We start from the raw sequence: 15,203 nt of genomic DNA, 5'->3' as shown, positions 1-15,203 counted from the left end.
AGACCCATTACTTCTGAGAATATCTACCACATGTTCACAATGGAGGCTCTCCAAATAAATGGCAAATACTTTTCATACAACACAAGTATTACAGTTTTATGAAGACAGCTGTAAAAGAGAGAGGCATGTCCTCAGTAGGCATTAAATCAAGAAGAACAAGATTTGTGTAGGTCCAGAACTGAACTCTAGCGGCACCTACATAATAGTCTCACGCCAAATTTGTTTCTTTCAACTACCAGCAGGTATGCTATGAAGTATAATTACAGAATATTCCACAGTTGAAGTACGTCAGTATTAGGGGCCCTGCATGAATTTACAGAGCTTAAGCAGCATGCACTATGTGGACGCAGCTTCCCAGGCACACAGCTAACAGTGTTCAATGAAGGTGCAAACCCACTGAGCAAAGACTATAACTTAGCTGTGCTCTTATGAAGAAACTAAACTGCTCACATAGAGTGCCATAAAACCCAGAAGCACCTTGCTAGCACGGAGCCAGAGCAGCGTTCTTGCCAGGACGCTGCCTTGGTCTAACCAAGGGTCCTGGGGCAATGCCTCTTTCCCCCTCCCTTTCCGAACAACTATGACGACCAGAGCTGCTGCACCTCGTACGGAACACCACCCCGCTCCGCCTACCACACATCTCCCTAATAATGCTTGTAACCAACCCAGCAGCCCAATGCACCTCTGCGCTGCCTCCCCGACACCCCTCGCAGACCCCCTCAGCCTTCTCACACCCCCCCTCACTTCACTCACCCCTCACAGACCCCTTCAGACCCCTCGCAGCTCTCTGACAAACCCCCTCACGCACCCCTCGCAGACCCCGGACGCCACGCACGCCTCAAGCGACGCCTCACACGCCCCCTCGCAACCACCCTCATGCACCTCTCACGATTCCCCCCCACACACACCCCTCACACGCCCCCCCTCCCCGCTGGCGGCCAACGGCAGCCAAAGGAGCGCACCAACCTCCCCCCCTCCCCGCGCAATCCAGAACGCGCGCGTGCGCTAACGCTCGTAACGGCAACACGGCGGCCATCGCGCTTCCGCTTCCCTAGTGGGCGCCGGGAAAAAAAGGAAAGAGGCTGCGCGTGCGTCCCTGGGCGGGCCGCTTCCCAGCTGCTCTCCCCGGCGCCTGCGCATGAGCGCCGCCTCGCGTCTCCCGCCCTTTCCTCCGCCTCCTCCTCCTCCTCCTTCCCCGCGAGGTCCCGGTGGTTGCTCCGCTCCGCGCCCCGCCCCGGGCCGTGCCGGGGATGCGCTGCTCGGCGGCCGCTCGTAGGAGCTGCGCGGCGGGCGGGGAGCGGGATGGAGGTGGAGGAGGCGTTCCCGCTGGTGGGGCAGATGGGGCCCTACCAGGTGTATCTGTGCGTCCTGCTGGCCGTGCTCCTCCAGGTGAGAGGCCGCCTCCCCTCCCGCCCCTTTCACGAAGGTGGGGTGCAGCGCCCTGCCTCGCGTGGGAGCGCCCGGGTGCCCCCACCAACACTGTGGGTGGTTTGTCCTCTGAAGTGGTTGGGTGGGTGTGCCTGTGGTGAGTGCTGCCTGGTGTGAAGGTTGGCGTTGGAGGTCTTCTGCTGAGGGCTGCTGGTGGCAGTAGCTGGTCTTCTCCTCTGGATTTAGCTTGCAGCAGTTAGCTGTGCTCCTGGGGCAAAGGTGACCTCTGTCCAAAGGCAGAGTGAATTTGGGGCAAACGGCTGATGCTGTCTGTGCCGCATTGCCTGAGGAGTTTTGCCTTGTGTCACTCGGTAGGCAAATTGGGAGTATGCAGTTTGTCAGGTGAAGGGCTGGTTGAAGTGAAGTTAAATGGCGATTCCTATGACCTAGACTCGAAGACAGTGACTTCTGTCAGAGACTCTGTTGGGGATTCTACGTAACCTAGAATTAAAAGCCTAGGCAAGTGTTTTCTAGGTTGCCTGTCGCTTGTTTGTGGTGAAATGTTTGAAAAGCTACAGGTGGTTACTGATATCTCTGTGTGCAGAAGCTCTCATCTAATCAGCTGATAGGCTGTGACTGCTTATGGTACTTTGATTTGCCTTGACTTAACCCTTAGAATGTAGGGGCAGTGTCTCTGCATTAAGTATTTGGACGAGGCTCTACGTTTTGGGTAGTCGGGTTTGTATTTTGTGAGATACACAACTGGAACTATCAAGTTTTGTGATAAAAGTGCTATAATATCATTCAGAGACTGCATGAACATGCTCTGTAACCAGATTTGTCATCTTTACTTCCAGCTTTGCTTAATCTTTGTGCCTGTTCCTATGGAGGTGGGAAGGGGAGATAAGGATAACGTGCACCTTCACGGTCAGGCATAGGCATAAAGTATAATTTGAATCTGACTGAAGTTTGGTTCACTCAATGTTAGCTCTTCAAAAACTTAATTGTAGTAAATTCAGCTAGGCTGACAAATGGTGGCTTACTGCTACTGTGGAAACTTCCCACCAGATGCAGGAGGGAAGAGGGGAACTTAAGTGTCCTCCTGCCTCTGCTGACCAGTATTTTGTAGTAATCAAGAACTTCCAGTTATGAGCCATGAGACTGAAGATGTCTTCTTCTGGCAGTTGGGGGACTGACAGAAGTATTAAGAAGCTTTATGAGATGACCAAAGAAAATTCAAATGCCCAGTCCTGTCAGTTGGGAACTCTATACTTGGTTGCAAAGTTATGATGATGAGCAGCAAAAGCTTTGCAAGTTTCTGTTTTCTTGTCCTGTTTCTCTCTTTTTAACTGATTTAGCTGATTAATCCTTTAAAATTAGGCATTGCTTAGAGCTTGTTCTACTGGCTCAAAAATTTGTATGCTCACTGAAAATCAGGGATTAAGGAAGCAATAGTTATTTTTTTTCTTCCAGTGCTGGTCATGTTCTGGAACAAACTGCAACCACGACAAGTGCTCTGTATTCCTAGAGTTTTAAGTAGTATGGGTCAGCTTGATGGATTAACTTGCATTTCTCATGGAAGAAGTAAACAGAAAAATCTTTACAAATCATGGAACTAATTCAGAATAACTAAAGAAAAAAGGTAACAGATTTGCAGGTGTGTTTTCTTTCTTCTCACGTTATCTTTAATTCTTGAACTTTACCAGTGAGGATAATCCTGACTGATATGTCTTCATATCATGCAGGCACAGGAGTTTGTGAGGGATTTAGATGTGAAACTTGTTGTCTTTCAGTCCGTGAATAGATTTGGACTTACACAACTGGTTCCTGCTTGGGTGGCTGATTGCTTTCTGTGTTCCTCTATTGGTGCCAAGTTACATAATGTGTCACTGGGATATGCAAGAGCAAGACTGAAAGCAGGTTCCATGACCGGTGTTAGTCTTGTCTGGTTTATTGTCAGTCTTTGGAGGATGGACCCAAAGGTAATGTGTCAGGTTTGTGTGATGTAGACTTAGGTTAATCATGGGCTCCTTTAGTGGATTAGATGCAGCATCTGGCTGCAGAATGGGAACTTCTATGTCACTGGCTCTGCCATGGAGTGATTATTCAATTTTATTGCTTGTTTCCCTGTCCCTTCCCACGTGCTCCCTCAGTTGGCTTGTATGTTCACATTGGCCTATTGGTATAAAAAAAAAATTTCTACGTTCCTAAAGATAAGAATGAGTGAAAACTATTTTTATCTTTACTGTGTCAAGTCCCTTCATCTCTGATGCTAATATACTGAGCTTAAACTCTCTGCTTTTCCTGCCCCATAAGATTTTCAGCAGATGTTCTTGCTTTCCTTGTAGGCTTTTGTGCTTTTCCGTCTCTGCATGTTTCTAATCTCTTGAGTTTCATACTTCATAGGTATTTTCCCTCATCTTAGTGTTTTTCTTCTCCTATAAATTTCTAGAGTAAAGTACTTCTACCGTGTAGTCTTACTGATATGCCAGTGTATCTGGTCTCTGAATTCTAATTGCATAGTTTAGCTGACAGGACTATAACTTTGAGGCAAGTTATACCAGGCACATCTGTCTGGGTGAGACTTTCCACATGATAGTCAATTTTCACGTGGACTTGAGCGAACTGGTACTCGACCTGTGGAATGAGCTTACTGACACTCTGGCAAAAAGCCTCCAGGATGCTTGTAGTCAGAAAAATGTTTTTGTATATCATCAGTGTAAAACTAGTTTAAGTGTAAGTTGTCTGGGCTGCTTCTTTCATCTTAACTTATTCACTGTTTTGTATTGTTCCTCTGCTACCTGCTGCTGTTATTCATTAACTTGTTGAGCTGTTACTGCATTAAGGTATGCTTGGTGTATTCACTACCAGCTTAATAGAACTTTGGAAGATTTTTAGGAATGTTCTGTAGCAGTGGTTGCTAACTTTATAACCAAGTGATGATAGGTAATGTAGAGAAACATTTTTTCCAAAGTCTATGGAATTAACTAAAGACCAAACTTATCTGAAGAAGGCGGGGATCGACTAATGATGGGAATTTGCAGCTGAATTAGTCTTGCATTTCCAGTGTATCTTTAAGGGAGTGATGGAGGAATAAAGGGAGCTGATAATTCTTAAAATACTTCGGACTTTACTTTGAACTAAGTAATTGCTTGACACCCTATTGATTACTAGAAAGGTGCTCGCTACCTTTTGAAGAAACCATGTTGAAACTTTTATTAAAGAATGGTATCTTGTGATGGTTTAGTGTGTATAGCAACATTAGACAAAATCTCACCTCTTGATCAGATGCTTGAGACTGTACAGGCATATTTAAAAAAAAAAAAAAGTTTCCTGGTCCCTTGTGACTGAACTTACAGTTGCAAAGGCAAATCTCTTTCAACCGTGTATCTCAGCTACAGGATTGCCCAAGTCCAAACGGAACCTGCAGAAATCTGAACGAGATAATGGGGACACACATCCAATTAAAAATCTTTTAAAAACATACTAGAGTTTAAAAGGAAGGTCCTGTTTGCACAGCTGAAAAAGGCTTTGCCTAAAGTTGGGTAATGTACAATGCACAGCAGTATAGTTGTAACAGTTGCCAAGGGTGGTGTTTCCCTCCATCTAAGGGACTTACTACTAACTGAAGGGAGGATGGAAAAACAGTTAAGATAGTAGCATCAAATTCATTGAATTGTTTGTTTTTAGGCAAAGGCATTCTTGATGCAGTGCAGCCATAATGAGTGGTGCTGCCAACATCTTTTTGTTGTTGGCAGCGAGATTATGTATGACTTCTATCATTAGAATGTCCCGATGCAGAAAGCTGCTTTTTAATCAGTCCATCTGCACAAACATTTTGAGGAAAAGCAGTTGCTGAAACATGTCGCTCAAGTAAGGTGGGGTCATCCCAAATCTTTAGAAATAGTTCAAAAGGAGTGGCAGTCTGTCCTCAGAATATGGATGTGATCCCATACATAGCCTTGTTTAACTCTGTTTCTTGACACTTTTCTATCCACCTCTGTTCACCACATTCTACCTCTTTAATGGCATGAGACATCACTCTGTAGTTGTAATAACAGTAATGAAATACTTTGTCAGTGAATCTTTTAATACTTATGTTTGCTTGAGTCTATTAAGCTGTTCTTTGAACTAGCCAGAGTTGATCATAAATTGGACAGCTTACTCCCAGTTCTTGATGAGGTATACTATTAGGACTTTATCTGAGTAGAAAATGCAACACAAATCTGAAATGTAATGAACAATTTAAAATGAAGGAAACATTTGTGTAACACTCAACTTGCATTACAATTGCTAGCATAGGGTGCTGAAGGTGTTCTAGGGCCTTCATGACAAGTATGCTGTTTACCCAAAGTTACTTGCACTGTAACTTAGACATAGTTCAACTATTAAGTATCTGTAAGGTATGTAAGCAGAGTGACAGATATAAAAAGGATTTACAGAATTGCCATGTAACATTCCTTCACTTTGATTACCTCACTGTTTGGCTTTTTTCTTTATGTTTGTGGGAGAAGTAAGAGTTTTAAGTGCCTCTGATTTTCAAGAAAGCGGTTGCAGAATGTGTGTCAAACATGTGCAGCCACTTATGCAGAGGAGTGGTTTCAAATGTGGCATGAATACACACATGAAAAGTAGGGGCCCAAATTTTTATTTCTTGAGGTAAGCTTTTTATTCCCACGTCCTTTTGTGGATTGTATCTTACAACATGCTTATGCTAAAGGTGGTGTTGCTTTCCCTGCAGAAGTGATGAAAACTTTTAGAGTTGTTGCATCACTGAATATAATTCCTTGTTCTGGTATAGCTTATCCCTGCTTGGGAAGAGAAATAAATCAGGTGAGTGTAAGTATGTAAACTAGCAGCATATCTTTCTGTGTGATTACTCATTTAGCTAAGAATATTTCTACCTGAAAGTTGGTGGAACTTCTAAGTGAAGACTAATCCTACCATTTGCTCTAATTGACTGGGAGTCAGTTTTTCCTGTTAAGGAAAAAAAAAGGTAGTTCTTTGGTCACATTACATTTCATTTTAATGATTTAGATGCTAACCAAGACTGCTTGGTCCTTTAGTGGCCTTCTGTAAATAAAACATAGCTGCCGGAAGAATCAGAAGTATAGTCAAGACCCAGTGTGGTCTGTCTTTCTGTAATTACTTCTTTCAGGTCCTTAACTGTTCCTTAAAAGAAACGATCACTTATCTTTTCTGATATTATAGTTATAACCTTAAAACATGAATGCAGCTGAGGCCAACATTGTGCTATATTCTGCAGAAAACCTGAAATAACAATGCTGAGTTGTGACATGCTTCATTAGCAGTGGGGTCCTTAACTCTCAGATACAATGCAGAAGTCTAAATTCTAATAACTGCTTCCTTGCTGATTAATTTTAAGTAGCTAACTTGCTATCATTTTCTCCAAAAATAATCCTGACTGGAGGGGGAATCACGAATACCTTATCAGCTGCCTACATCTCCATCTTCCCTCAAAATGATGTTGTGTCTTAATCCAAACCAGTGCATCATCCATATAGCTAAGCTTTAAATTTATGCTTGTATGCAGAGGAAAAGTATGGTCAGAGCAAGCTTGAGGTATAGAAGAAACATGAACTGTAGCTTTGATACCTTCCCTTCTTTAGTTGCATCTGAACTGCAAAGCACTTGTAATTGAGCTCACATTTAGGTGGTTTTAATTGTCATTCACAATTGCCAGGTCTTCTTGCTCTTTAGTGATCACTACTTTCACTCTGACACTGAAACCACGTGTTCTGTGTGTTTGTATCCATATAAAAGCATCTAGTCAGCTTTTGCAATTTAACTTACAAGGCCGACTTCAGTTTCTGTGCAGTTCAGTCCTAGAAGATGCCTGTTCAATATGCTGTTGTAAAGACCTTAACAGAATTATTGCTGGTAGGCATAGTAAGAAGCATGAGTTTTGGGAGAAGCACAGAGAAGCAGACATTCTGGAGGCCTAGCAACAGAGGGAAGGAAGCAGATTGTTCTGCCTACTTTAAAAAAAAAAAAGCAAAAAACCCCAACCCAACAAAAATCCAACAAAAAACAACCAACCAACCAAAAAACCCCGAACAACCCCTGCAAAACTTTTTTAAAAAAAGTGAAGGCTACATGCTGTGTAAAGATTGAAGTTGTCAGAAGGAACTTGTTCTGGGGGGTCTTTAGCAGTGGCTGAATGCCTTGCTTTTGCAATGTCTTTTTAACAACTGTGAATGGAAGGTGCCTGGGAGCCACTATGTCAGTGACAATTGCCATCTTTATATGGAGTATGGGTAAAACATATGGGGAGATGTTTTCAGATTATTAACAATAGATTTATTGTTACATATAATATTTTGTGCAATGGGATGGTATTTGGATTCAGGGGGAGCTGAAGCAATCCCATCTTCTGCTATTAATCAGGATGACTTTCAGCCTGGCAAACTCTGAAACAATCAATCTAGCCAGTCTGTCCTCTGAGCACCCTCAGAAGATGAGCCTGGGAGCCAACAGGCATAATTCTACTGGATAGCAAAGGCTATGGATTAAAAATATTTGTGTTATGACACATTATCTCCCTTTCCTTCTTCCCTGCCCATGTGTACACACAGTCTCTAACGTCCCATGTTTTGTAGGCAATAAAATACCTGTATTTTTCCACTAACAAGCCACATCATCAGGTCTCTCCTCACTGACACTTCCTTCATTTTAGAGACTCTAGTTTCCTTTTCTCTTAGATGATAGAACTGGTAGATGTGTAACTGAATTCAGAATAATTGTTTCCAACTTGCACATAATTATTGCTCTTTTTTTCTGACCCACATAAAGTTTTCTGATCTCAAATGGGTTTTTTGGTTTTGGGTTGGTTTTTTTGTTTGGTTGGTTTTTTAACTGGAGTAGTTAATATAGCTACTTCTAATTATAGGTAATGTAGTGCTTCATGTTCATTGTTTGCATTAAGTAAAACCTCTTCTTGCTTTTTGCAAGTACCAGCTCAGTGGGACTGTAGTCCCTCTGAAACAATAGCATCTGTTTTCTAGGTCTTGTCTGTTTACAATATGATCTCTAAGTTTTGGACTTAACCTGGTTAAACATTGTACTTGTGTTCACCTGTCATTTGGGGGGAAAGGATGTTAAGAATTTGCCTTGGAAGGCACAGTGAAGCTTTTGAGATTCTCGGGTAAGGAAAGCTGAGAAGAGTTGTGTGTATAGCTTATTCCAGCTTTCGGTTTGTGGTATGTTCTTCAGTTATTGGTGTTTTAAAATTATATATATAAAAAGATCAGAGCTTTTCAATCTCTTTAAATTTGCAGACTCCCTATAGACTTTGCATGAAGATGTTAAATCCTTGTACAGTAAACTTAAGACTGCCAACAGCTTTGCGTTTCTTAATTGTTTTTCACAGAACTTCTAAAAGTAATTCAAGGACTTCTGAGGCCTGTTGGCTATAAAATTAGAAATCACTGATTTAGCAAGTTCCACCACAAAATTGGAAAAAACTGTTCTTTCAGTTCTGGAGCATCATGTTGCTCTAAAATAGCAGTAAACCTAAGACTTTTTTTAATTAAAAAACCCCCAAGAAAACACAAACCAAAACACAAGAAGATCCAATTGCTTATCCACAGGCAAGTCCTTAAATCAATGAATGAAAGCAGCTTATACAAACATCAGCCATGTATTTTAGTCTGGATACTTAAATAGCAGAAACTTCTGAATTAATCAGTGTATGCTTTTACTGCATCTTTTTACCAAGTTAAATGCTTTAGTCATTTGGTAGCGAGGAAGTCCAGGCCCAGACGAGAATGCGTTCTTCTCATAGTCTTAGTAGAATTCCCTCTTGTGAGACAGAGATGCTTGCTCAATATTCTGTGGCAGTGTCCCAAACCAGCATGCTAAGATGAGAACTTTGATCTCTTATGATACTGTGTGTTGGGTTTGTGTGGCAAGGTTTTGGTAGCGGGGAGGGGGGTGTGGGGGGTGTGTGCTACAGGGGTGGCTTCTGTGAGAAGCTGCTAGAAGCTTCCCCTGTGTCTGACAGAGCCAATGCCAGCCGGCTCCAAGACGGACCTACCGCTGACCAAGGCTGAGCCAATCAGCGCCGCTGTGATAACATATTTAAGAAGGAATAAAAACAGTTAGAGAGCGCTTTTGCAGCTGGAGAGAGGAGTGAGAAGATGTAAGAAACTCTGCAGACACCAAGGTCAGTGAAGAAGGAGGGGGAGGAGGTGCTCCAGGCGCCGGAGCAGAGATCCCCCTGCAGCCCGTGGTGAAGACCATGGTGAAGCAGGCTGTCCCCCTGCAGCCCAGGGAGGAAGGATGAGGGGGTGTAGAGATTCCACCTGCAGCCCGTGGAGGACCCCACGCTGGAGCAGGTGGAGGCACCCGAGGGAGGCTGTGACCCCGTGGGAAGCCCGCGCTGGAGCAAGCTCCTGGCAGGACCTGTGGCCCCATGGAGAGAGGAGCCCACGCCAGAGCAGGTTTGCTGGCAGGACTTGTGACCCCATGGGGGACCCACGCTGGAACAATTTGCTCCTGGAAGTCTGCACCCCATGGAAGAGACCACGCTGGAGCAGTTTGTGAAGGACTGTAGCCCGTGGGAGAGACTCATGTTGAAGAAGTTCGTGAAGGACTGTCTCCCATGAGAGGGACTCCATGCTGGAGCAGGGGAACGATGAGAGGAGTCCTCCCCCTGAGGATGAAGAAGCGGCAGAAACACCGTTTGATGAACTGACCGTAACCCCCATTCCCCGTCCCCCTGTGCCGCTGAGGGGGGCGGAGGTTGAAGCCGGGAGTGAAGTTGAGCCCGGGAAGATGGGAGGGGTGGGGGGGAGGTGTTTTAAGATTTTAGTTTATTTCTCATTCCTCTACTCTGTTTTGCTTGGTAATAAATTAGATGAATTTCCTCTCTAAGTTCAGTCTGTTTTGCTCGTGACGATAATTAGTGAGTGATCTCTCCCTGTCCTTATCTCGACCCATAAGGTTTTCGTTATACCTTTTCTCCCCTGTCTAGTGAACGAGGGGAGTGATAGAGCGGCTCTGGTGGGCACCTGGCCCTCAGCCAGGGTCAACCCACCACATACTGTCTGTGACTCAGATATGTTGATAGCCAAAGCAGGCTGGAAGATACAGGGAGAAAGAGGGGAAAAAGATGAAATGCAGGCAAGAGAATAGTCATGCTTGTGGAAGCAGGACTTAACTCTGCCTGATACTTGTCAGCCCAAAATTCCTGCCTTTTTTTTTTTTTTACCAGCAGTTGCTGACTTTTTCTTCATGTTATTCTATAGTGCCATTGAGACAGTTCAGTCCTGGACTGGTTTGTACTATATTCATAAACTGGAATAGCAATTTCTAGCACTGTTTTCTTTGTTCTCCCGTTAAGTCCTTCTTTACATAAGAAGAATGGAGTGGCACTTCTGACATAGTATTGATGAAACTGTATATCATAGTCATACCATAGAATGGTTTGGGTTGGAAGGGACCCTAAAGACCAACTTGTTCCAACCCCCCTGCTGTGGGCAGGGATACCCTCCACTATACCAGGTAGCCCAAAGCCCCGTCCAATCTGGCCTTGAACACTTCCAGGGATGGGGCATCCACAACCTCTCTGGGCAACCTGTTTCAGTGCCTTACCACCCTAACAGGGAAGAATTTCTTCCTAATATCTAATTTAAATCTACCCTTCTTCAGCTTAAGGCCATTGCTCCTTGTCCTATGAATCCATGCCTTTGTAAACAGTCCCTCTCCAGCTTTCTTGCAGGCCCCCTTTAGGTATTGGAAGGCTGCTATAAGGTCTCCCTGGGCTTTTTTCTTCTCCAGGCTGAGCAACCCCAACTCCCTCAGTCTGTCCTCATAGGAGAGGTGCTCAAGCCCTCTGATTAGCTTCATGGCCTCCTCTGGACTCACTCCAACAGCTCCATGTCTGTCTTGCACTAGGGACCCCAGAGCTGGACGCAGTACTCCAGGTGGGGTCTTACGAGAGCAGAGTAGAGGGGGAGAATCCTCTCCTCTCTCTCGACCTGCTGGTCACGCTTCTTTTGATGCAGCCCAGGATACAGTTGGCTTTCTGGGCTGCAAGCATATGTTGCCGGGTCATGTTGAGCTTCTCATCCACCAGCATCCCCAAGTGCTTCTCCTCAGGGTTGCTCTCAGTCCATTCTCTGCCCAGCCTGTAGTTATGCTTGGGATTGCCCCGACCCATGTGCAGGACCTTGCGCTTGGCCTTGTTGAACTTCATGTGGTTCTCACAGGCCCACTTCTCCAGCCTGTCAAAGTCCCTCTGGATGGCATCCCTTCCCTCCAGCGTGTCAACTGCACCACACAGCTTGGTGTCATTGGAAAACTTGCTGAGGGTGCACTCGATCCCACTGACCATGTTGCAATCAAAGATGTTGAACAGTGCCGGTCCCAGTACTGACCCCTGAGGAACACCACTCATGACTGTTCTCCACTTGGACATTGAGCCATTGACCACAACTCTCTGAGTGTGACCATCCATCCAATTCCTCACCCACCGAGTGGTCCATCCATTAAATCCATGTCTCTCCAATTTAGAGACAAGGATGTTATGTGGCACAGTGTCAAATGCTTTGCACAAGTCCAGATAGATGACATCCCTTGCTCTTCCTTTATCCACGGACGCTGTAACCCCATCATAGAAAGCCACCAAGTTTGTCAGGCACAATTTGCCCTTAGTGAAGCCATGTTGGCTGTCACCAGTCACCTCCTTATTTTCCATGTGCCTGAGCATAGTTTCCAGGAGGATCTGCTCCATGATCTTGACGGCACAGAGGTGAGACTGTAGTTCCTCGGATCTTCCTTTTTAAAAATGAGGGCTGTGTTTCCCCTTTTCCAGTCAGCAGGAACTGACTGGTATTCAACTGCGGAGTCTTGGCACTTGATTGCACGTTAATGTAATTTAACTTTCTTGAATATTCTTGCTCAAGCAGAGGTAGTATTTATAGGGGTTTTTGTAATTTTGGTTTTTGTTTATTGGCTTGGTTCTCTAACTTACCAGTCTCTGAGCATTTTTGGCAGAAAGGAACTGAAGATTTATGTGTAGATATTTTAATAAGGCACCTAAGCTTTCTTTCTGCCTTTTGTTTTTAAAGGCAGAAAAAAATACTTCCAATTTCCTTATCCGTGTTCAGAGCCCTGTCAACCTGTGATGTGAGAGTGACTTTATTTCCCTTGCTCAGGGTGATCCAGTTGTAGCAGTGGCAAGTCCTGTTCCAGCCCTCTGAGATGCAGTATATGAGTCCATGCTAGATAAGTATATTTGCCTTTCATAAGTGTTGTTGCATATAGTCCAGCATACTACAAAAATGCAAAAGCTTTAGGCTATGCTGCCTGAAGCAATTCTGGACTCATGTTTCAGTCTACCAGCATGCTGTGAGTTGCTGTGCTGTTTAAACATATAGTAAAACTTCTGTAAATTTCGCTCACTGAACCTGATACCTTGTAGGCCAAGACTGTAAGGTTTTTTTTCAGGGTGGTGTACTTTGTAATATGCCGAAGCATTGTAGCACCTGCTTCTCCATTCTAGGTCTCTAGCAAATTCCAGGTCTCCTTAGTATCATGTACATTGGCTGTACCTCCTATGTTATTTTGAAGAAAAAAATGTATTTATGGTAACTTTTAATGTTTCTGTGGTAGGTAGCACACTAGGTGTTATTTTAATCAAGAGACTGATACACCACAGTAGAGGAATCCTATTGAGCTCTTTTCAGTCCTGTAAGTTGTTTCATCTGTCCCGGAACAAACCATACAGATAACTGTCTTGCAAGATTTTGCTTCAGTACAAGACTGACAGCTGACTTCTTAACAGCAAACTCATTATCTGTATTTATAGCACTGTGGAGAAATCCAGCTTGCAGGAAGTAACAGCAACCTGTCTCTTGATGGTAAGTTTTCTTACTTGTTTATTCTGGTGTTTGAGAGAACGGAGTAGTGGAAGAGGTAGAAGAATCTAAAGCTATTGGCACAATTTAATGAAGTATGCATATTCAGAATTAAATTCACTCATGTGATCTTGTGTGAAGAATATTATTTTGTTCTTGGAGAGAACCCTTTGTGAAGCTTTTGGGTTGACTTTCCTTTGTTGCTGTCTGCGTTGCACCCTCTGTTTTGCTGTCCAGTTATAAGCAGACTGATATACCCTGTGTCTTTGGTTCATTGATAACAGCTGAGAAATCTCAAATGGTATCAATTTACCGAGAAATACTAGATCTGTAGGATGGCACTATTGAAAAAAGTGCAGAGCTGGAAGTACTTCACTAAATTTTGCTGGCAAAGATCACTTCTGCTTGTTGGCAGAAAAAGGGCAGATTCATTTTTCTCATGATAGGCTACAAAATAATTATTAAAGCAACTTGGAACTGAGGACGTGAGAGTCTAGGTATGTGTCCTGCAGTCCTATCACCAATGCAACCGTTTTTGTCATCATTAGGTAGGCAGGAGTACAGGTGCAAGGTGTGTGCAGTGTTGCCATGGCCCTGTCCGGCAAAGGTGTGTACACAGGAGTTAGCTGCCACTTGGACTGTCTTTGCAGAAAACTTGTGCAATGAAGCTATTTGCTCTCAAAACTCAAATGTTTGCCTGCGCTGATGGGAAGTAAAGCAGGCCTCTTCTGTGCATGTGCTGTTTGGTGGCAGCAGTCACCTGGCAAATCAGCACATGTGCTGGCTGGACAGTCTGAGCAGAAGGAGCACCCACCAAAATGATACTGAGCATGAAACAGTTGAGGTGTGCGTGTGGATGTTTGGAACAGAAAAGAAGGGGAAGCTAAGGGGACATTTTCCACAAATCTGTAAGAAATGAGGCTCTGAGGGTTGCCGTACAGCGTTATATTTCAATGTAGGTGGTGAAGAATTTCTAGAATAAAGTTATGGGTTTGGACAGACTTTGGACTTTTTTTCTGTGGATTCTAGAGGCCTACATTTTAAGGTTGAAAAAGTCTAAATTGGCTAGGTTTTCTCAGTTTCTCTAAAGAAACCCTAAGTTCTTTCAAAATATGTGTCCACTGTGTTGTTGCACATGTAATAATCAACAGTGGTTACATTCTTCATGGTGAATATTTGCTATCAGAGTGGGGTTGGGGTTGTTAAGTGTCTGAGAGATTACATTGTGTTCTTCTGCACATGGTGATTCTTTGGTTTGTAACTGCAATGTAGCCTTTCCTTCTGTCTTATGGTGTTTTCTATCTTACTGTGCTACCAAGAAGGGAAAGATACTTTGGTAGAAGAGCTAGCAGAAAGATGTCTTAGGGCTTTTCTACACAAAAGAGATATTTGGGGGGAAAAAAATTATGTGATTCAAATCACCCTTTTGAAATAATTCAGAGCAGATGAGATCATCAGACTTTCAAAAACAAGGTGGCCCTCCAGCTTTTCAGCTACTTGTCATGAGTTCAGGAGAACTTACTCTAACCCTAAAGTGTAACCATCTCTTCGCCGTAATTCTTCGCCTGTTCTTCCTTAATTTCTGTCTTTCCTCAAGGTGCAGTGTTAATGTTTCTGTATTTGAAAGGTCAGAAGTTAGTGGCTTACTCATTATTTTGTTCAGCAGTGAATGCTTCAGCTGATGCTTGTCTAGAATGACCACACTGATTGTGAATTGCTAATGAGTTGATTAAAAAGGTTGATAGCACTTTTTAGTAGAACTTTTGTTTTTCATTTGTGCTTCATAATGGGTAAATTAGGAGGTCTAAAAGAGTTTCTTAAATGATTTTTGTGTGTGTACTTTCATTATACACAAATGAAACTATTTAAGCACTTGCTTCCCTTCCCTTGCTCGTCTTATTAGAGATTCTACATTTTTCTTGGAAGTAATTTATTATGAAAATGAGCACCAAG

The 15,203-nt window shown here is 43.6% G+C and overlaps 1 protein-coding gene across 6 annotated transcripts in view; it reads left to right on the top strand.

The window, feature by feature from the left end:
• Positions 1 to 1,177: 1,177 nt before the first annotated feature.
• The window catches only part of SLC22A15 (solute carrier family 22 member 15), a 37,170-nt gene continuing 23,144 nt past the window's right edge, over positions 1,178 to 15,203 (top strand). For 4 of the 6 annotated variants that reach the window (XR_012837528.1, XM_075765162.1, XM_075765138.1 and 1 more), the window contains exon 1: positions 1,178 to 1,389. Coding sequence is in view for 5 of the 6 variants with exons in the window: in XM_075765162.1 (XP_075621277.1) it covers positions 1,303 to 1,389 (87 nt within the window). In the remaining variant the exon portion in view is untranslated. Of the gene's footprint in view, positions 1,390 to 12,548; positions 12,623 to 13,009; positions 13,254 to 15,203 lie in introns of all 6 variants that reach the window. The other 2 variants (XM_075765153.1, XM_075765143.1) reach the window with 2 other exon arrangements.

This window comes from Balearica regulorum, chromosome 1, assembly GCF_011004875.1.
Source record: "Balearica regulorum gibbericeps isolate bBalReg1 chromosome 1, bBalReg1.pri, whole genome shotgun sequence".
In the NCBI taxonomy this organism is placed as follows: Eukaryota; Metazoa; Chordata; class Aves; order Gruiformes; family Gruidae; genus Balearica; species Balearica regulorum.
The sequence above is the reverse complement of the archived record's forward strand: the minus strand, read 5'-3'. Positions and strand labels throughout refer to the sequence as shown.